The sequence below is a fragment of the Schistocerca piceifrons genome, chromosome X (genome assembly GCF_021461385.2).
Source record: "Schistocerca piceifrons isolate TAMUIC-IGC-003096 chromosome X, iqSchPice1.1, whole genome shotgun sequence".
Classification (NCBI taxonomy): domain Eukaryota; kingdom Metazoa; phylum Arthropoda; class Insecta; order Orthoptera; family Acrididae; genus Schistocerca; species Schistocerca piceifrons.
Window position 1 is genome coordinate 614839348 of NC_060149.1, and position 22875 is coordinate 614862222.

Consider the following 22875-nt stretch of genomic DNA (forward strand, 5'->3'; position numbering starts at 1 on the left):
TCTAGGTGCTGCCTATTGGGTGCCACTCATTATTCCGCAGTTCATAATGTGGAGCACCATATCGCATAGCCTGGATACTGCATTGTATTATCCAGTACATACACTGGCATATGAGTGGAACACAAAGGAATTTTTCTTCCCAGTATACCTATTCCTGTTACAATATCATTCCCATGTAGGGGAAATGAGAGTGTCACCTCCACGCCTTTCTTGGAGAGATAAACTTGAAGACTTTACCATGTAGATAACTGTTAAGTACACCTTCTTTAACACTACAGACCGTCTCTTCTGTAACTGTTCTTCGCAGTCCATTAGCACACAGCTGACCCCTTCCCCTTCATCAAGTACGTATTCAGCCCTCGTATCTGTAATATGAGGTAGAAGATACTGGCAAGTGGAGTATCTCAACAAGGCCCAACCTGTCTGAGACCTTGCTGACTAAGGATACATACACATCTCAGCAGAGCCCCCCTGACATCACATGAATGTAGCCCATACCAATGAAAAACATGCTCTAGTTAAAAACAACAGTTATGAATCAAAGGATTGTAGCCCTTACAATGTTGATATTGAAAGTAAAACAGATAGTTAACAAGATGCATGTAATGCTTGTTGAGAAATTAATACAATAAGGTCATCCTGAAACTAACATGAAAGTATTAATATTACCTCTTATGGTACAAACAGGATCAAAGTGGTAATAACGAATGCATTCACAGTTAACAATTTAGTACAATCAGATTTATTTGCGAAGCACAACCTAGTAAAATTGGTACTTCCTTACATGGTGTGTACGGAAAGTGTCATTCGAGGAGTAACTTAAGAATTTGGTGGCAGGATATACTGCCTCAAATGTGTTACTGACAAGGGAACCTCCCCATCGCACCCCCCTCAGATTTAGTTATAAGTTGGCACAGTGGATAGGCCTTGAAAAACTGAACACAGATCAATCGAGAAAACAGGGAGAAGTTGTGTGAAACTATGAAAAAAAAGCAAAATATACAAACTGAGTAGTCCATGTGTACGATAAGCAACATATAGGATACAGCGAGCAAAGGAGCGCCGTGGTCCCGTGGTTAGCGTGAGTAGCTGCGGATAGAAGGGTCCTTGGTTCAAGTCTTCCCTCAAGTGAAAATTTTACTTTCTTTATTTTCCCAAAGTTATGATCTGTCCGTTCGTTCATTGACGTCTCTGTTCACTGTAATAAGTTTAGTGTCTGTGTTTTGCGACCGCACCGCAAAACCGTGCGATTATTAGATGAAAGGACGAGCCTCTCCAATGGGAACCGAAAACATTTGATCGCAAGGTCATAGGTCAACCGATTCCTCACAGGAAAACACGTCTGATATATTCTATACGCCACTGGTGACGGCATGTGCGTCACATGACACGAATATGTTGTCGACCCACCTAACTTGTACACTTGGCGAATGGGTAAAAGGATTCTTCTACCTAGCCCGATTTAGGTTTTCTTGTGGATCTGATAATCACTCCCAAAAAAGTGATAAAAACATAAGAGTTTGTCACGTAAACTGAAAATAAAAAATTAAAATCTTCACTCGAGGAAAGACTTGAACCCACGACCTCTCATGCCACAGCTGCTCACACTAACCATGGGACCACGGCGCTCCTTTGCTTACGCTATCCTAGATGTTGCATATACTGTGCATGGCCTACTCAGTTTGTATAATTTGCTTATTTTTTTCATAGTTCCACACAACTTCTTCCTGTTTTCTCGATTGATCTGTGTTCAGTTTTTCAAGGCCTATCCACTGTGCCAACTTATAACTAAATCTGAGGGGGGTGCGATGGGGAGGTTCCCTTGTGAGCCAGGTGGGACAGTAGTTAGCGTAATGGACCCATATTCGAGAGGACGACGGTTCAAATTCGTTTCCAGTCATCCTGAGTTAGGTTTTCCATTATTTCCCTAAATCGCTCCAGGCAAATGCCAAGATAGTTCCTTTTAAAAGAGCATAGCAGATTTCCTTCCCTATTTTTCGCAGTCCGAGCTTGTCCTCCGACCCTAAACATGAAAATGTTCCATTCCTTTCTTTCTGAACTGTGCCGATCAGACATTTGTGGATAACTGTTGACAAATAGGACATGCATCACTGAAAATAAAATTAATCGTGCCGTCTAATACAAAGGTGTGTCTCTTTACTTTGTGAATATTAAAGTTTTTCAAAATATTTGTTGAAAAAATGTTGCTTTGAAAGCATAACAAGACAGGTAATTTTCTCCGCTAATTGGTAACAAAATTTCTAACGATGACGAGACCCAACCATGCTTGTATTAATAGTTAAATATGTTCCATTTCACAATGAAGTTTGTCATTTCTGAATTGCTTTTTTAGATTAAACTTTAATGTAATAACTGTCCACAGCAATATTTTTTTAACTGTAAAAACAATAATATGTTCTTCCTATGGAGGAAGATTACTTACGTACTCCTGATTTTTAGTCACACGTATCATCATGACTGTGACATCCATTCTAGCAGACGAATTAAAGCAGCAGCTCATTATAGGTTCAGCTGGTTCATTCATTGGAAATTTGGAAACTATTGCTTTCTTTTCTTTCTTTGAAAGTGAAAACCTGTCAATTGCATACTCGTTATTTACGTGGTGGTATCCGGTATGTATCACGAAAAGTACTTAAGGAGAAGCTCCACCATTGCTAAATAAATGTGCTAGCTGTGTGAAAAATGTTGTAATCTGTGCGAAAAATCACAAACCGTTACCAGCGAAGTAATATTCTTTCGTTGCTCTTGAAAGTAACTGGAACAATGAGAAAAAATACCTACACGAATATGCCCCTACCAGTACCAGAATATATTTCGTCTGCATTTATTTGCATACGCGTCTTACAGACATGTTAGTAATTGGATACCAGGAACTGAAGTTGGCTTAAAGATGTGAAGAGCAATAGTATTATGCTTTTTCGTCATGTATCATAACTCATATTCCGCTTTATTTACGGTTTTTCGGCAACAGGATAAGAATTGACGGTCAACATTTGTTTTTTCATTTTCTATTGCTTTTGCTCAAATTGTCGAATCTCTGTCCTAATTAATTACGTTAAAATGACACTGTAGACAGCGCCGCATTGTCACGAAAAACAACGCATTTGGAACGATGAAACTTCAAGTTTCGCTATAACCGCAAATTACAGACAAGCAACATTGCCCTAAAATTATGTGACTACCCCAGTATGATGTTGAGAACAAGCACAGGAGGCTATGCTCACTCCCTAGATATATATATATATATTCTATGAGCACATTCTCCAGATCATTGACATCATAGAAACACTCACAACATGGGTGGCTGCTGATTTACAGGCAGGTACAAAAGGCACATGCGCCTGAAGTACTCGATTTTGACCAGAAAATCGCGTGTTAGGACATATGTTGCTGTTTAAGAAATGTCGTTAACGTAATACTGAATTAATCTTTAAACTTGCACGATTATTGTTATCTATCACCATTCTCGAGACAATGAATCATAAGTTATGCACTTTGTCGCGAACTCACATGCCAGAATGAAATATTCACAAATTTCCTCGCGTATCGTAAACGGTTTCATATGTCGTAAAAAGGTTTCGGCTACAGATTTTGTTTAATGAAATAATGCAACATTTAAGCGCCATCGATAGTTGGTGAAACAAGAATTGCTGTCGGTTTAGGATAATATGTGTGAAGAAATTACAAATGGTTCAAATGGCTCTGAGCAGTATGGGACTTAACTTCTGAGGTCATCAGTCCCCTAGAACTTAGAACTACTTAACCTTAACTAACCTAAGGACATCACACACATCCATGCCCGAGGCAGAATTCGAACCTGCGACCGTAGCTGTCGCGCGGTTCCAGACTGTAGCGCCTCGAACCGCTCGGTCACACCGGCCGGCGGAAGAAATTGCAGTTTATTTTTATACCAAGAATGGGCATTTTCATAAACTACTGACTTGTCTGTCCATCAGTTGCTATTTCATGATTCTGTCATTAATTCAGCTGCATTAGAATGTTAGTTGAATGAATATTTGTAAAGTCTGCAAATTTTTACATGGCAACTAGTGGACTTACATATTACTCAAAACTCGTCACTGATAACGTTTATCTGAGGAAGAATGAAGGCAATGATAAGTCCAGGGAAATTAAATCGCTACTTCTGTTGAAATTTAGGGGGAATCCTATACCCCAGCGCATTTTCAATAACAAGTGATGTGGACTGAAACTGATTTTATTTCTGCACCTCAGTAATCTAAGAAATATGAAAACAACGGCTCGTAGTATGCCATATTTTCTTTCCTATTCCTACACAGAATGAAGAGTTGTACTTTTCACCATGAACATCTAGTAGTTCGCTAAAAATGTTGGTATTCTGTTTACATGTTAATAGGTAGTTGACAGGATTTTACAAATTTAAATGTTTTCAAATTTCTCACATCACTGAGATACAGAAATGAAATTCTTTGGTCAGTTTCAATTCGCGTCATTCATTATTAAAAACACACTGGGGTATTGTATTCTGCTGAAATTTCAACAGAACTAACGATTTATTTTCGCCAGACTTCATTAATCTCTTTATCTTTCTTCAGAGAGACGTTATCAATGATGAGGTTTCAGTACTACGTAATTTCCTATGTTGCCATGTTCAGCTCTGCTTCCTCTCTGAAAACATAGCAGAATTTATAAATGTTGATTTCACTAACTTTCTAATTTAGTAGAAATTGCGACAGAATCATGAAACAAAAACTGACGGAAAACATGTAAATTGTTTTTGAAAATATAAAATAAAAATAAACTGAAATTTCTTCACACATATATAGTTCCAAATGGGCAGGATTTCTCGTTTTACAAGCTATCGATGGCGCTTAAATATCACATTATTTCACTGATAAAAAAACTGTAGTCACTTGAATATCGCGAGAGATATGGAAGTTTTGCATATTAATCATATGGCAAAAACTGTCTTATGGAAAATAATTTGCCGAAATCTTCTTTCGATGTCTGAAACCGTTGCAAGGAATTTTATGGCTATTTCATTCTGTCTTTTTCGCTGGCACGCGAATTCGGGACTAAGCGCTTTACATACGATGCATTTTCTCGATGATGGTGATAGATAGAAATATACTTCCACGTTTAAAGCGTAATTCAGTATGTTAGCTACATTTCATATGCAGCAACATATGACGTTACATGCACCAAACGCAAATTTATAATCACCTCTATTTTTCACAGGAAACTTTCCGAAAGTCTTGCAGTAGTTGACTTAATCCTAAAATATCCTAATCCTAAAATATCATAATGAATATGACCAATAACGAAATGATAGCCAGTTTACCATGTAGCTCATGAATTAAACTATGAGGAGTCTTTTCTACCAAATAGTTTTTTTACAAGCGTCTGGTATAGATTGCAGTTCAGCTGGCTTGCGTGCCTTGCCATTCATGGAGACAAATCAGCCAGCTGGTTTCTGTGCCCAATCATACACGATGTGAGAGGTTCAGCAAGCGAGGTAGCCGTCAGCCGTCACCACCAACTAGTAGCTGGCAGTCATGTGCACCATTTAGCAAACTTACAGTGCACCTCACTCCATGTCAGACAGGCTTTTAAGTGTGGGCCATGTTCGGTGATTTTCCCCGCGAAAACGAGAATTTGGTGACTAGGTTTTTCTGACATTGTGGTTCCTGGACCTACTTTCACTTTCTAAGTTTAAAAACTAGGTTTTTTCCTGACATCATGGTTGCCATACAGACTTTCCTGTAAATGAGATTTTTCTGACATCACAATTCACTGATCTACTTCCCCAGGCCACTTGCACTATGTTTAAATATGACGTGTATGCGGTAGGATAGGACAGTTTTGTTTTTCATTTATTTAAACAACTAAGAGGTATCTAGAAACCGCTACATCTATTGATGCACCAACATGAAACTATCATGATTTTGGCCTGAACATATCCAACAACAGCAGTTGAAATGACGGTACTGTAGCACAAGCCGACACAGGGTGCATAATGCCACTGGCTGTAAAGCTGCCAAGACACCCTCACAGGCGCGAAATTGCTTGATGTCAGATGTTGCTCGGCTGCTGACAATTGCAAGATGATGCATAACCCTCTGAAGTAAAGTCCGTCCCATACCGGACTTACGAGTATGAAGCTGTTTTCAATAGTCGGAAACGCAGCAACATGCAAAAGCGCTCAGCCAGAGCTATTCATAGAAATATGAGCGTCAAGCCTGTGTCAGAATGCACAAACTTCTAAATTTCTAGAGAGGCTCTAGGGTGAGAAGTACTCAGGCTATTTTAACAACTTTCTGTCAATACTCAGGCCGACGTCATGCCTCTCGATCAGCCCAAGACCATCCACAACACACCTTTTCAAACCGCTCACTGAATGGCATACAGGCCTACGTGGGGAAAGTCTCACATGACGTCCTTTGCACTCCGTCCTTCTTTTGCGGTACTACAAAAACGAGCTGTTTTTTCTGAATCTTTATTCCACGTCATCCATCAATGCCACCTGGGCATACCCCGACCAATAATTGAGAAGAGGCCGAACAAGCATGGCGAAGACAATCTCTTTTAGTATATGCTAGTGACCTGTCCCAGCTCCACATTAGTAGCATTAAGTATCTACAGTCAAACGACTTGACTGGCGTAGAATATTTTGTTTGGGGGACACGAATAAAATTCTGAGACCAACGTTAAGTAAGTGAATATTATCACTTCCATGTAACTTATATAATGTAAGCAGCACATGCCAGGAAAGTCTGGGGGCATGAATGTTATATGTACTGTATAGAACTAGTGATGAAGTAAGATGGGAGCACGTCGTGATGTAGGTAATATGTTTAAAACTAATGTAAATATTATATGCAAATCATAGGTGTATGTATGTGTGAATAATTCAATATGTATAGCAGGCTAGCTGAGGTGGCACAAATAAAATAACAAATAAGAAAAAAAACACGTATGATCCACAGCTCTCCTCTTGTGAAGTTTTGTATGCACTGTGATGCCTTGCTGAGATTCATTGCCACAATTGTTCATCGTGGACTGTATGTGGCGCACTTCTTCACTGTGCCGTGCAAAGAATCAAATCCACATATAGGTCTGATTCAAGGAAAGCAGAAAGCTGAAAGTTGAGTCATCTGCTGTAGTACTAAAGGAATGCACTTTACATAAACAAAGCAAAGTTGCTGAAGTAATTTTTTGGAAAATGTTTTACTTGTAGCACAAAAAATAAAGCACCACATATTTTTGACTGGCATGCTTTTCACTATGCAATTCTTCTCAAAAGATAGCAGGGAAAACATTTGTTAAAATATTCCATTATTTCAAGCAGTAAGTGTTACATCACAGCCTGATGATGAGATAGTTGTTTTCGTTATTGGTCATATTTATTATCATATTTCAAAGTTGAGTAATTCACTGCCTGTTGTTCGAAGATTGCAGTGAATTAAGACTGGTAACATCAGGGAAGCAGAAACTGGCAGTCTGAAATTGTTGTCTCATTTTTAAATGTGTCCCTCAAGCATCTGTGGAAGTAATTCGAAATCTTGTGTACTCATCCGTGAGAAATTTCTAATCCCCATTCAAAAAGATCATGCCCATGTCTTTTTAATCTTTAAAAGGCCTACATCTCTTTCTCGCCAGTATAGATTCATTTACCAGTCTTGTGTAATTTGAAAGTGTCCAGACAAATCATACAGTCCAAGACAAAAAAAAAAAAAAAAGCGACGCACCATGAAGAATTTGTCCGAATGGGGCGGACACCAGTAGATGTGATATGCGTATACAGGAAAACAAATGATTACAATTTCAGAAAAATTGTGTGATTTATTGAAAAGAAAGAGCTTCACAAATTGAGCATGTCAATAACGCATTGGTCCACCTCTGTCCCTTATGCAAGCAGTTATTCAGTTTGTCACTGACTGAGAGATTTGTTGGATGTCCTCCTGGGAAGTAACGCGCCAAACTGTGTACATTTGGCGCATTAGATCTTCCAAATCCCGAGCTGGTTGAAGGACCCTACCCATAATACTTCAAACATTCTCAGTTGGGGTGAGATCCAGCACCCTTGCTGGCCAAGGTGGGGTTTGGCAACCGCAAAGACGAGACTCTCGCCATCTGCAGGTGGGCATTTTCTTACTGAAATGTAAGCCCAGGATGGCTTGCCATGGAGAGCAAAACAGGGCACACAGTGTCGTCGATGCACTGCTGTGCTGGATGGGTGCTGCGGATGACAACCAAAGAAGTCCTGCTATGACATGAAATGGCATCCCCGACCATCACTCCTAGTTGTTGGACCATATGATGGGTGACATTCAAGTTGGTATCCCACTGCTTTATGGGGTGTCTGTAGACATCTTCACTGGTCATTAGGGCTCAGTTCAAAGCGAAATTCATCATTGAAAACAATTCTACTCCAGTCAATGAGACGCCCCAGACAGTGGTGTGATACCAATCTGACTGTCACCTCACCATATGGCCTGACAAGGAGGGATGGTCTGAGATGCTATTTCTTTCCATACCACAACCCACTTAGTTGTCATCTGTAGCATCCTTACAGCACGGTGATTCATCAGCTATGATTTAAACCCCATTTTTTGTTGTCCTCTGTGGCAAGCCATCCTGGACTTTCATTTTAGCAAGATAATTCCCAGTCCACCGTGCACATGGCGAGAGTTTCTAGTACTTGGCTTTGTGCTTGGCAAATCCTACCTTGGCCAGCAAGGTCGCCATATCTCTCTCCATCTCAGGAAGGTAGGTGCATTATCGTCAGGGCCTTCCAACCATTTCTGGATTTTGATGATTTAACTTGCCAATTGGAAACCATTTGGCACAGTATCCCTCAGGAGGACACCCAACAACTGTAGGAATCCATCCCCAGCCCAAATTATTGCTTTCATAAGGAACAGAGGTGAACCAATGCATTATTGACTTGCTTTATTTGTGAACCTCTTTCTCGTGAATAAGTCATCCAATTTTTTCAGAAATTGTTTGAACATTGACATATCTACCGATTTCTGTCCCATTCGGATTACTCTCATGGTGCATCATTCTCTTTGTCTTAGAAGTATTAGGACAATAGCAGCATAAGCGCTATTTGTTAGTGCTGCTGTCTACATCCAGGGGCAAGTATGCATTCAGTGGCAAACCTATTGTTCTGCTAAGAGGATTATGTCCCTCTGGGGATAATCCTTCCTTTTGAGTGACAGGTCCTTAACCTATTGTTCCCCATCCCTTCCCCATCCACTCCTTCCCCTCCACTTCCCCCAGCCCTCTAGAACTAATTAATTAAATCGATAAAATAATGAACCCCCTGGAAAACCTCCCCACCCTCCCCCTCCCCCTGAAAATTAGCGGGAAAAAGACTTGACTGGACATTTGCTGCAAAATTGATTGCAGTGCATGGAATATTTAAATAATTGAGAATGTGTAATATAGTTTGTTTACTTATTTAAAGTAATTTGGTGGTAAATAGATTGCAGTGTATGGAATATTTTATAAAGAATATAAAAGCTCAGTTGGTAGAGCACTTGCCCGCGAAAGGCAAAGGTCCCGAGTTCGAGTCTCGGTCGGGCACACAGTTTTAATCTGCCAGGAAGTTTCATATCAATGCACACTCCGCTGCAGAGTGAAAATCTCATTCTGGTGTAGAATATTGTTTATTTACACAATTTGTGAGCTACAAGCCACTGTTTCTAACATTTATTTAGTTAAAGAATTCGTCAGGAAACTAAATGCAGTGTATGGAGTACAGTTCCTTTAAAAACTTTGTGGGTGACAAGGCATTATGCAATATTTAAAAAATTGCGGCACTTTTTATTCTGATTGCGAGTGGAAATACTGAGTGAGCTTAGTTTACATTTGCTGCCAGAGTCAGGGATTTTGCAAAAACAGGCATAATGTCTACAAGGATACCGCAATCACTGATTATACAATGTTACTTACAATCCATCTTGATTGCAAAAAATGTTTATTCATATGACCGGTTTCACTTCCTCTACAACAATCTTCAGCTCTGAAAGAACAATGACACTGATTTACTACTTCACAAATGCAAACCTATTTCATCCAATCTGATTAACATCAAATATACCAGACTGTACCTACAATTGCGGTTACAGGATTAACCCGCACACACTGAGCAACCTTTTTATTTATTTATTGTGATTTCATTCCCCTGCCCCATATGGGCAGGGGAGGGCTGTCAGCGGCACAATCCGCCGCTCTTCAGCCGAGTGACACGACAACTAAAACAAGAATAAAATGATACATACATAAGGAGATAAAAAAAGGGGAACATAAAACAGTAAGGGGAGAAAATGGAGGTAAAAATACACTGACATGTAGACGTTCATGGGGACAGTTAAAAAAGTCACCAGAAAGTTAAAAAACAGTTGGCGATTCTTAAAAAAGAAGACACTGAATGTGCATGCACAGGTTAAAAGTTGGCCACAGTATTAAAAACACTCTGAAACAACACATTTAAAGTCCACTTTGAGCACACAGCGAAGAATAAAACTACCAGGTGGGACCTGCCGAGGGAAAGGGCAGAGAGGATGGAAAAGGAAGGGAGAGCATGGGGCAGCTGGGGAAGCGGCGGGATGAAGAGAGGAGGGGCAACCGTGGGTTCACGAAGAGGCAGGAGACACATGGGGGCGGGAGAGGAAAAGGGAAGACAGGGCAGGAGGGAGCGCAGAGACACTGAAAGAAGGCACAAGAGATTGAGGGGGAGTAGGAGGGGAAATCCGCTCAGAAGAAGGGAGGGGGAGGAGAGGGAGCCCGGAGGATGAGGCAGGAAGAGGGGGTTAGAGTTGGTAGGAAGGGTAGATGTCAGGGCAAAGCTCATCATCCGGGAGGGGTAGACGGTGGAAGTTGTGTTGGGAAAGGAGGTGGAGGGTGTGGAGATGGAGAGAGGGAGGGACGACGGTAAAGGTGCGGCAACTGGTTGGGAGTGGAGAGGAAGGGGGACACCAGGGGGTGAGGGGGATCAAGGCGGCGGACAATATATAGTGTGTGGATGTGTTCAAGGAAAAGGAGAAGGTGGGGGAAGCGGATGAGGTCATAGAGGATGCGCATGGGGGACGGAAAGTGGATGCAGAAGGCGAGGCGGAAGGCATGGCGTTCGAGGATTTGGAGGGCTTTATAGAACCGGAGAGGGGCGGAAATCCAAGCGATGCTGGCATAACAAAGGATGGGGCGGATCATGGATTTGTGCAGGATGGTGGAAGGATGCAGACCCCACATCCGGCCGGACAGGAGTTTGAGGAGGCGGAGGCGGTTGTGAGCTTTGTTTTGGATGGTAGGGAGATGGGGAGTCCAGATGAGGTGGCGGTTGAGTGTAAGGCCAAGGTATTTGAGGGTAGGAGTGAGGTGGATAGGACGGCCATAAATGGTGAGGTAGAAATCATGGAGGCGTAAGGAGCGGGTGGTGTGGCCGATAATGATCGCCTCTGAGCAACCTTTTTTTTTTTCTTTATTGTATTTCAATTCCCCATCGGGGCAGGCTGGCAGCAGCATATGCACTGCTCTTCGGCCGAAAGACATAAAACAAAACAATAGAAGACATTTAAAAACAGTAAAGGAGAGAATAAGGTGAACATAGATATAAAAAAGGGGGAATATCATGGAAGGCAATAGACAAAAAACGGGGTGACTAAAATGGAGATAAGAAACTGTTTAAAAGTAGCACACACAAAAAGCCACACACTGCGACGATTAAAAGAACACAAGGCACAGTACGACTGGAGCATAAAGGTGTTGACGGATGGCATAGCACATAACGTAACACTGACAGCGAACCTCAAGGCAGTACACAATTAAAATCACACCTCTTGACGCACACGAGAAACAGCACTAAACAACACTGATGTGGCACACTGATGATCAATACAGAGGATCTGCCAGGCGCTAGGAGATGAGGGAGACCTGAAGGAGGGAGGGAGGGGAGGGGAGGGGAGGGGAGGGGAGCGGGGGTGGCGCGCGGAAGAGGGCCAGGTAGGGAGGGAGGGATGTGGGAAGGAGAGAGGCAAGTATGGGGTGCAGGGTCTCAGGGGAGGGGTGGGGACGGAGGAAAATCCGCTCTGGGAAAAGGAGGAAAGAGGAAAAGGGGGCCCTGGGGAGGGGAGGGGAGGGGAACAAGGCCAAGTTATAGTTGGAAGGAAGGGTAGATGTCATGGCGAAGTTCGTCATCCGGGAGGGGGGAGGCGCTGGAAATTGCGCTGATGAAGGAGATGGCTGAGCAACCTTTTTTTTTTTTCTTTATTGTTATTTTCAAACTCGTACAAACAGGCAGGCTGTCAGCAGCATGGTACGCTGCTCTTCAGCCGTAGAGGAGATAAAGAAAGAACAGAAAGAATACACAAATGTGACATAACGGTGGGTAATAAAACAGTAGACCCATAAAGACAAACACGGAGCCGTTCACACTCGACGATAATTCGCTACAAACTGTTGTCACGACGCACTAACACTGAAGATGGCGATGGCACAGGTGAACGATGGAGTATGACAGGAACACTGAACACTAAACATGACGGCACTCACGAGACACTGATGGCGATGATCTCCGGCGCGCGAATGTCCACTCAGCGTGTACGAGTCCGGGGACCTACCAAGAGAGGAGGTGGAGGAGGAGGAAGGGGAAATGGGAGAGGGGAGAGCAGAGATGCCATGGGCAAAGGAGAGAGGGGGAGGGAGGAAGGGGGAGGGAAGCCTGGAGGAGAGGGTAGGAGGGAGGGGGGGAAAGGAAAGAGAAGGGAAGGGAAAGGGGGGAGAGAGGGTGCCTGAAGAAAAGGACACAGGAGGTGGGGGGGAGGATCAAAGTTGATAGGAGGGGTAGATGCAGGGGAGGAGGACATCATCAGGGAGGGGGAGCTGGTGGAAGCCACCTTGGGAGAGGGTAAGGAGGGTGGAGAGATGGAGACCGGGTGGGACGTGGGAATACAGGCGCGGCAGCGGGCGGGGGTGGGAGAGGATCGGGGACACGAGCGGGTGAGGAAGATCAAGTTTACGGGAGGTGTACAGGATCCGTATCCTTTCAAGGAAAAGGAGGAGGTGGGGGAAGGGGATGAGATCATACAGGATCCGCGTGGGGGAGGGGAGACGGATGCGATAGGCAAGGCGGAGAGCATGGCGTTCAAGGATTTGGAGGGATTTATAGAAGGTATGGGGGGCGGAGATCCAGGCTGGATGGGCATAACAAAGGATAGGCGGATGAGGGATTTATAGGTTGTGAGGATTGTGGAGGGGTCCAGACCCCACGTTCGGCCGGAAAGGAGCTTGAGGAGACGGAGTCGGGAATGTGCCTTGGCTTGGATCGTCTGGAGATGGGGAGTCCAGGAGAGGCGACGGTCGAGGGTGACGCCAAGGTACTTAAGGGTGGGAGTGAGGGCGATAGGACGGCCATAGACGGTGAGATAGAAATCAAGGAGGCGGAAGGAAGGGGTGGTTTTGCCTACAATGATCGCCTGGGTTTTGGAGGGATTGACCTTGAGCAACCACTGGTTGCACCAAGCGGTGAACCGGTCAAGATGGGATTGGAGAAGGCGTTGGGAGCGTTGCAGGGTGGGGGCAAGGGCGAGGAAGGCGGTGTCATCGGCAAACTGGAGGAGGTGGACGGGGGGCGACGGCGGCGGCATGTCCGCCGTGTACAAAAGGTACAGAAGGGGGGAGAGGACGGAGCCTTGGGGCACACCGGCGGAGGGGAAAAAGGTGTAGGAATCTGTGTTATGGATGGTGACATAGGAAGGACGGCGGGAGAGAAAGGAACCGATCAGACGGACGTAGTTAATGGGAAGGGCAAAGGTTTGGAGCTTGACGAGGAGACCGGAATGCCAGACGCGGTCATAAGCGCGTTCGAGGTCAAGGGAGAGGAAGATTGCGGAGCGACGGGAATTAAGCTGTTCGGAAAGGAGATGAGTGAGGTGAAGGAGAAGATCGTCGGAAGAGAAGGATGGCCGAAAGCCACAGTGGGTGACGGGAAGGAGGCGGTGCTGGCGGAGATGCTGGTGGATGCGGTGGGTGAGGATAGATTCCAGGACCTTGCTGAAGACCGAGGTAAGGCTGATGGGACGGTAGGAGGAGACAGCGGACGGCGGTTTGCCAGGTTTAAGGAACATGAGGATACGGGAGGTTTTCCACAGGTCGGGGTAGCAACCGGTGGACAGGACTACATTGTAGAGCCTGGCCAGGGTGGAGAGGAAAGAGACAGGAGCTTCACGAAGGTGACGGTAGGTGGCACGATCGTGACCAGGAGCGGTGTTGCGTTTTGTGCGGAGTGTATCAATGAGATCCTGTGTAGTGATAGGGGCATTGAGTTCCGTGTGTGTAATGTTGTCCAAGTACTGGAAACCAGGAGCGAGGGGAGGGACAGAGGTGTCAGTTCGATCGTGGATATCCGGGAAGAGGGAGTAATCGAACTGGGGATCGTCGGGGATGGAGAAAACATCGGAGAGGTAGGAGGCAAAGTGATTGGCCTTACTAAGGGTGTCAGGGAAGGGGTGATCATCGTGGAGAAGAGGATAGTAGGGGGAGGGTTTAGTTCCGGTAAGGCGACGGAAGGCCGACCAGAACTTGGACGAGTTGATTGGTAGGGTTGCATTTAAACGGGTGCATGTCTGTCGCCAGTCCCGGCGTTTCTTAGCCGCGAGCAAATTACGAATGTGTCGCTGGAGTTGCCGGTGGCGTCGTAGTGTGTCCGGGTCACGCGTGCGGAGGAAGGCACGGCAGATACGACGGGATTCATGGAGGAGGAGAACGGCCTGTGGGGGTAAGGTAGGACGGTGGGGGTGGATGGCGACAGTAGGGACGTGTGCCTCCACGGCCTCAGACAAGGTCTGCTGGAGAAAGGAGGCGTCATGGGTGACATCGTCAGGGTGGTGGTAGGTGAGAGGGTGGCTATCGACCTGGGTGGAAAGGGTATCCCGGTAGGCATTCCAGTCGGCTCGGGAATAGTCGTGGACATACTTAGGGGGAGGGTCAGTACGAGGGTCGGGGCGAGGGCGACGACCGTCTGAAATGGTGAGGAGGACAGGGAGATGGTCGCTACCAATAGGCTCCAGGACATCCACCGTTATGCGGCCACGGAGGTTGGGGGAGGAGAGGATAACATCAGGAGTGGAGTTGGATTTGGGACGGGTGTGCTGGGGGATGGGAATGAGGTCGCCTTGAAGGGAGGAGAGGAACCGATGCCACCGCCGTAACTGGGCGGCGGAACGACTATGGATGTTGAGGTCGGCGGCGATCACGTAGGAGGAAAAGGTACGATCGACGTGGGAGAGGAAGTCGAAGGGAATAGGAGCGTTGGGGCGGACATAGATGGTGGCGCAGGTAACGGTAAGGCCGGGGAAGAAGAGACTAAGGATCAGGTGTTCGGTGGGGTCGGGATGGAGAGGTTGGAGCCGAACGGGGATCTGGCGGTGGTGACCAATGGCAACTCCGCCACGCGCAATTGGGAGGGGATTATCGGAGCGGTGGAGGAGGTAGGGCGAAGTGTGAATGGTGTGGTGGGGTTGGAGGAAGGTTTCATTAAGGAGGAAGGCATCCACGCGGTGGGTGGCAAGGGTGTGCAGGAAGAGGTTCCTGTTGGCGGGTAGGGAGCGGATGTTGTTGAAAAGGATACGTTGCTGTCGCGCCATGATCGGGATTTAGACGAGGGTGTCAAGGCGGGAGAAGGTGAAATGGGCCTTGTTGTTGGAGTAGGTGGCGTACATCTAGAGTTGGAATATGGAACGGGCGGCAAGGGAGATCTGCTGGAGGGTGTGGGGGCGCTGAAAGGGATGAACATTCTGGAGGACGATGGTAAGGAACCTGATGATGTCCTCAGCGGTGGGGGGGGGGACGAAGGGAATTGCCAGGAGGGGTGGGGGCGTCCAGGGGACGGACAGGGACGGTGAGTTCAGGAGTGGTTGGAGGGGGTCGGGCTTTACACTTTTGGGAGTAGGTGGGATGGGGGAGATTGCAGGTATTGCAGGAAGGAGGGGATTGGAGGTTAGGGCACTGCCTGAGGAAGTGCACTTGCCGACAATGCGGGCAGGTGGGGGCCTCGCGGCACTCAGCTGTGGGGTACGCGTTATAGCGCAGACACCTCTGGCAGCGCAGGGATTGAGGAGGGGAACGGGAGGGGTCGACCTTGTACCGCTGGTTAAAAAGGAGGGCACCCTCCTTCAGGAGACGGTCAATGGAGGGGGCGTGCTCAGAAAAAACCCGCATAAGGCGGGTGGGGCCAGCAGCGTTATGTATGCGGCGAACCGCACGCACCTCCAAATGGGGATGCGCCTTGAGCTCCGCCAACACCTCCTCCTCCGTGATCACTGGACTAAGCCGAGTGATCACGGCGGTGAGAGTTGGCGGGCGACGCGGAGGTTGGGGTTGGCAGGAGGGAGGTGGTGAAGGAGCAGGGGTGAGAGAGGCATGAGGGCCAAAGCGGGTGACAGGGATGCGGGAAAGGAGGTATGTGTGGAGGGTTGGGCTGGGGGAGGAGATGAGGACCGAATCAAGGCGAGGAGTGAGGAGGGAGATGGGGGCACCAGGACAATGCTGGCGAAGGAAGAGGGTGAGGTTCCGGGCTTCAAGGAGAGAGGGATCAGGACGGGAGAGGAGGTAGCGGTAGGAGGAGGGGGTAGAGGAGGAGGAGGAGGGGGCAGGGACAGGCGGGGAGACATCCATGGCATCATGGGTGGGGGAAGGAGGACGAGGCGGAGCCTTTTTGGAAGCAGAGGAAGCAGGGGTGCCACTGGGGCGCTTGACGACGGTGGAGGAGGTGTGGGGGACGGGAACAACGGGAATGTGGCGGGGAGGGGCAGGTCCCGGTGCCGGAGTCGGCGCCGGAGATGGTGATGGTGATGTTGAAGGTGAAGGCGACGGCGACGATGACGATGACGGTGGCAGTGGCGGCGGTGATGGCGAAGGTGACGGGGAGAGCTGGGCGTGGACAGTGGCCCGACGGGCCACCACCCGAGCCGGAGCTGCAGCGACAGGCTGGGGGAGTGGGGGGAAAGGATCAGAACGAGAGGAGCGAGAGGAAGAAGCGGGAGAGGGGGCGACAAAGATAGACGGTGAAGGGAGAGTGAGGAGAGGTGGGATGGAAGGAGGGGGGTGGGACTGGGCACACCAAGTTATAGTGGTGGAGGCGGCGGAAGGGGATGTATAGACGATGGCGGTGGTGGTAGCGGTGGCAGCGATGGTGGGGGCGGACATGACGGTAGACAGAAACAATAACGAACAAAACGAAGAGGAAAGGACAGAAACTGGGGACAGACAAAGACGAAAACGGATGAAGACGGCCGTAGACCAGGGTCAGGACGGCGGCGGGCGACGAACAGACGGACGGACGGGCAGCAGAGGGCGACAGACAGACAGACAGACAGACAGCAGAGGGCGACAGACAGACAGACAGCAGAGGGCGACAGACAGACAGACAGACAGACAGCAGAGGGCGACAGACAGACAGACAGACAGACAGCAGAGGGCGACAGACAGACAGCAGAGGGCGACAGACAGACAGACAGACAGCAGAGGGCGACAGACAGACAGACAGACAGACAGCAGAGGGCGACAGACAGACAGCAGAGGGCGACAGACAGACAGACAGACAGCAGAGGGCGACAGACAGACAGACAGACAGCAGAGGGCGACAGACAGACAGACAGACAGACAGACAGCAGAGGGCGACAGACAGACAGACAGACAGACAGCAGAGGGCGACAGACAGACAGCAGAGGGCAACAGACAGACAGACAGACAGACAGCAGAGGGCGACAGACAGACAGACAGACAGACAGCAGAGGGCGACAGACAGACAGACAGACAGACAGCAGAGGGCGACAGACAGACAGACAGACAGACAGCAGAGGGCGACAGACAGACAGCAGAGGGCGACAGACAGACAGACAGACAGCAGAGGGCGACAGACAGACAGACAGACAGACAGCAGAGGGCGACAGACAGACAGCAGAGGGCGACAGACAGACAGACAGACAGCAGAGGGCGACAGACAGACAGACAGACAGCAGAGGGCGACAGACAGACAGACAGACAGACAGACAGCAGAGGGCGACAGACAGACAGACAGACAGACAGCAGAGGGCGACAGACAGACAGCAGAGGGCAACAGACAGACAGACAGACAGACAGCAGAGGGCGACAGACGGACAGACAGACAGACAGCAGAGGGCGACAGACAGATAGACAGACAGACAGCAGAGGGCGACAGGCAGACAGACAGCAGAGGGCGACAGACAGACAGACAGACAGACAGACAGCAGAGGGCGACAGACAGACAGACAGACAGACAGCAGAGGGTGACAGACAGACAGCAGAGGGCGACAGACAGACAGACAGACAGCAGAAGGCGACAGATAGACAGACAGACAGACAGACAGACAGCAGAGGGCGACAGACACACAGACAGACAGCAGAGGGCGACAGACAGACAGACAGACAGCAGAGGGCGACAGACAGACAGCAGAGGGCGACAGACAGACAGACAGACAGACAGCAGAGGGCGACAGACAGACAGACAGACAGACAGACAGCAGAGGGCGACAGACAGACAGCAGAGGGCGACAGACAGACAGACAGACTTGCTTTTATCTTTAAAAATACTTAGTTAAGATCTGTAGTTTTCAAGGTTAAAATCTGGACTTCTCAAAATTAAAATACACAATAAAATTATCGGTTTTGTACGATCGAAAACAAAGGGCGATTTCTATAACCATGGCGCTGGTGTAGACTTGTTTTCCTCCATGGTCTGCTTCCGTGGTTCCCTCTATTTCGGTGTTGTGCCGCGAGCTGTTCAGTCGTCTGATGTCCGTCGCCGTGCGGGAGGGCCGCGTCAACGACGCTAGGCGCTGCACGCGTCTTCCAGCTGTTTCGCCGTGCACCATCTCCCGGTTTGGACTTCTGTACGCAACAGTGATCATTTCAGTAAGTCGTCATAAATACTAAAATAAGCATTATGACTAACCTCGCTTTGCTCGGTGTGGATTAAATCCGGGTCTTTCTTTTTGTGGGTGTATGTTTCAACTTCTAAAATGTTAAGAAACCGTCCCTTATGAGCTCTATGTAGGATTTCTAAGTTTTGTTCAGTGTTCGTGACTGAGTGCTTTAAAGCAGCCATATGCGCCCCAAACGCTGTTTTGAGAGTAGGTGTGCTCCTTGAATCTAGTTTCAAAGTTCCTACCAGTCTGCCCTATGTATTGTTTACAGCAGTCATCACATTTGATCTTATAACACATGAATCCCGAAATTTATTCCTGCTATTACACATTTTGTGCCGGAGCTTCAATTTTAGCGTGTTATTTGTTCGGAACCCTATGTTAACGTCGGATTTACGGAAGCATCTTTTATCTGCAGTTCTTCCACTGTGAGAGCCACGTATTTTTTTCTTGTTGTTCCTCTCAACAGCGACTTCTATTTCTTTCATATGCCTCTTGTTTATCTTATTATGAATATTCATCACCTCCTTAAACGTATACCCGTTCGCTACGGCAACTTGTTTTAAAATACTTAGTCCTTTGTCTACTTCCTGTTGGTTTAGTGGCAATTGGTAGCCTGTATACCACCGAAGTAAAATATACCCATTTGTATGGCGGTGGGTGACAAGAGAGCTCATTAATAACTAAATCTGTTCACGTAGGTTTTCTGAATACGCTAAATTGTTTCCCATCTTTATTAGTGTTAAATCCAAGTAATTTATATGGTTGTCTTCAAAATCCGTACTGAATCTAATTGAGCTCATTTTTTGTGGTACGTTTTCGATATCATTTTTATCTCCTTTGTATAATATAGTCGACATATCTCCTGTAATAAACAATTTTCTCAGCGATATCACGATTTTCGTCAAAGAATTCGTTTTCCAAGTGATTTACAAAAATGTCAGCCAACGTCCCAGCCAAACTTACCCATTGCCAATCCGTCTGTTGATCAATTTTACCATTGAAAGTAAAGTAACGGAACAAGACTTGTTCCAACATTTCTACTAGTTCAATCACTTCTCCCAATGCCAATTTACCATGAGTGAGGGGATTGTCCTTAATGATCTCAATTGTTTCTTTTACGGGAATACTTGTGTACAGATTGGTGAAGCTAGTGATGCATTATGAGGTATACGTACGTCTTTAATTTCCTCGGCAAATTCGTAGCTGTTTCTGATGATGAAAGTCCGACGATATGTACATCTCGCCTTCAGTCTGTTATTTAGCTCTTTAATTTATAACTTGGACTACAGGTATTATCGACGATCGGGCGAATTGACTTTTCAACCTTATGGAGCTTTGTGACCGTAATTCGGGGATTCATTACTTTCAATTTAAACTTTTCCTCCTCCGTGAAGAGAAATAGTTATTTGTTTCCGTATATGTTTGAAATTTCCTGGTTGGGTTTTTCTTGACCTCCACTATTCCGTTTTCCATAAAGAACTTTTCGGTTTTCTCTGTGTGTCTGTATCATGTATCAAAACCATAGTGCCGCCATTATCTGCCTTTGTGACGATAGCCTTCTGTGATTCTAACTTCCTATTCAAGCCCTTAAGAATTAGTAGCTCGTTGCTGTTCTTGTGAGCAGAATACACCTCATCTACTATCGACTTCTTTACGTTAACTGCCGTGTTGCTCTGTTCATATTTGCGATATCACATGCAACTTTCACTTCTGCGACAGTCTTTTTATTGTATTTGAGTTAATTTTGGGATTTAGGTTATACTGCAGCCCTTTATTTAATAGATTCTGCTCATCCTTTAAGTCTACGTCAGTTAAGTTCACGACCCTCTCATAAAGTGTATGCAACTTTTTACGCGCCGTTTCGTTATCGATATTAAAATTTACACCTTGGTGATTGCGACAGAAGCGACGTGTGTGTCTTGCATGAGGGAAGATTCGAAATGAAGTCTGCGCTGGACTTATTGATAACATCCGAATTCCTACCACTCCAATCATCCCCGGATGCCCTCCACAGCGGCGGGGTGGTGCGCACAGGCGTCCACGACTGCGGCTGTGGCCACCTCCGGTCCCCGAACGTTGGCGTCGGCGGCGTTTGAGGGGTTTGGCGGACGTCTGGGAGGTGAATGCGTGGGATGTGCGATTGTCTCATTGATCTCCGACATCTACTACTATGGATTGGGTCGTGGTTTGTGTGTCGTGTTTAGAATTTCTCAATATATCGCAGTGGACTCTCACCAACTGCGACTTAATCGCGTATACAAACAGTGATCCAATACTGTAAAATGCTTTTTATTCCGGTCTCTGATAACAAATGAATTCTTTAGACGATGACCGGTTCCAGTCTGTAATGACCATCCTCAGATCTAAAATATATAAATATATACATCTAGTGAGCAGTGTGTCTTAACATAAAACAGCAATTTGTATCACAACCAAGGAAATGTCTTTTTTACACCATGTCCTAAAGTGATACGGCCATAATGGCATCGTCAGTACATATAAATATAATCAGCATAGCATCGTCACATAGATTTAAGATATGGTGTAGAATAGGCCACTTCGATACATAGTGATTGTTACTGTTAGAGGGGGACGAGAATGAGGTTACCGCATTTGCTCAAGCCATAGGCAACATGCACAAAAAAAACCGTTTACTACAGAAATAGAAGACGCGGGCTCAATTAACTATTTAGACCTTACCATCAAGAAGGTTGATAAGACATAAATTTTCGATTTTCAGAAAGCCGACATGTACAGATACTATTATTGGAGCCAGTTCATGCCATCCGCCTCGATATAAAGGGGCCTTTTTCAACTCTATAATCCACCGACTTTTTAGATTACCATTGGCCGACAGTGAAACACGCCAAGAACTTAGTATATTAAAGCAAATTGCAGTAGCCAACGGTTTTTCAGCTAAAGGTTATGCGCCTATACAACAGGATAAAAAGACAAAGTAAATAATAGGTCGACCCACAATCATCTAGAAAAAAGAAAGAATAAAGAAAACCTGAAAACTATTCCAACGGCATTTTACTGAAAAATGTCCCAACAGATAGAAAAGCGTTTGAATAAATCTAAGGTTAGATATGGTTTGAAGTTAATAACACTCTGAAACTCCGTTTAAAACACAGTTTGAGTAAAGACCCTGATAAATTTGGTTTTGGGGTTTACAAAATCATTTGTAGTAGTTGTGACAAATTTTACATCTGTCAAACTGGCAGCTCTTTTAAAATTAGATTCATGGAGCATTTGCAAGCACATAACAAAACTGCATTAGGAATGCATTTAGCAGAAACCGGCCACACTGTAGACAATATCGAGAGTTGTATGCGTATTTTACACAGGGCAGAGGGGGTCGCGGTCTAGAATTGTTGGGGGAGTTGGAAATTTACAAAGCCAAAACGCATGAGCCCACTAGGGTACTCAATGCACAAAGATTTTGTACCAAACGCCTACTTTGCTTTATTTGATAACATACTACGATAACCAAATAGTGCCTCGCGTATTTATACCTAGCCTTACTTGATGGGTTATGTTGAGAACAGAAGGCATTTCACTTAATTCCGCACAGTAGTCGCTCTAATCCTGTAGCTTATTATCTCCTACCTACTCCTGGAATGTATAGCCAAACTATATAATTTTATTTATTGAATGCTTATATGTTGTTTAAACGTTTTCTGTGGGAGATATGTCACGATGTATGTAAAGCCCTCTATTGGTTAAGTTCTTACGATCGGTGCGCGCCTACATAAGATCCTAGCGGCCGAACCAACAGAGGGCGCTGTTCACTGATCTCTCTTTCTGCTGTCATGTAGACATTTTATCTTTCATAAGCAATTTATAGGTTGCCACAGGCAATGTATTACGCTATATTAATTGTTGACCGTAAATTCACCATAAAAAGGATCGGACCTACACT

General features: G+C 46.1%; 1 protein-coding gene across 1 annotated transcript; it reads left to right on the plus strand.

Moving 5' to 3' along the window:
* Positions 1 to 2474: 2474 nt before the first annotated feature.
* LOC124722552 (serine/threonine-protein kinase fray2-like) lies at positions 2475 to 18622 on the plus strand. The gene is made up of 2 exons (XM_047247694.1): positions 2475 to 2633; positions 17627 to 18622. Exons 1-2 carry the CDS (start codon positions 2475 to 2477, stop codon positions 18620 to 18622), a joined length of 1155 nt encoding a protein of 384 aa, XP_047103650.1.
* The last annotated feature ends 4253 nt before the right edge of the window (positions 18623 to 22875 follow it).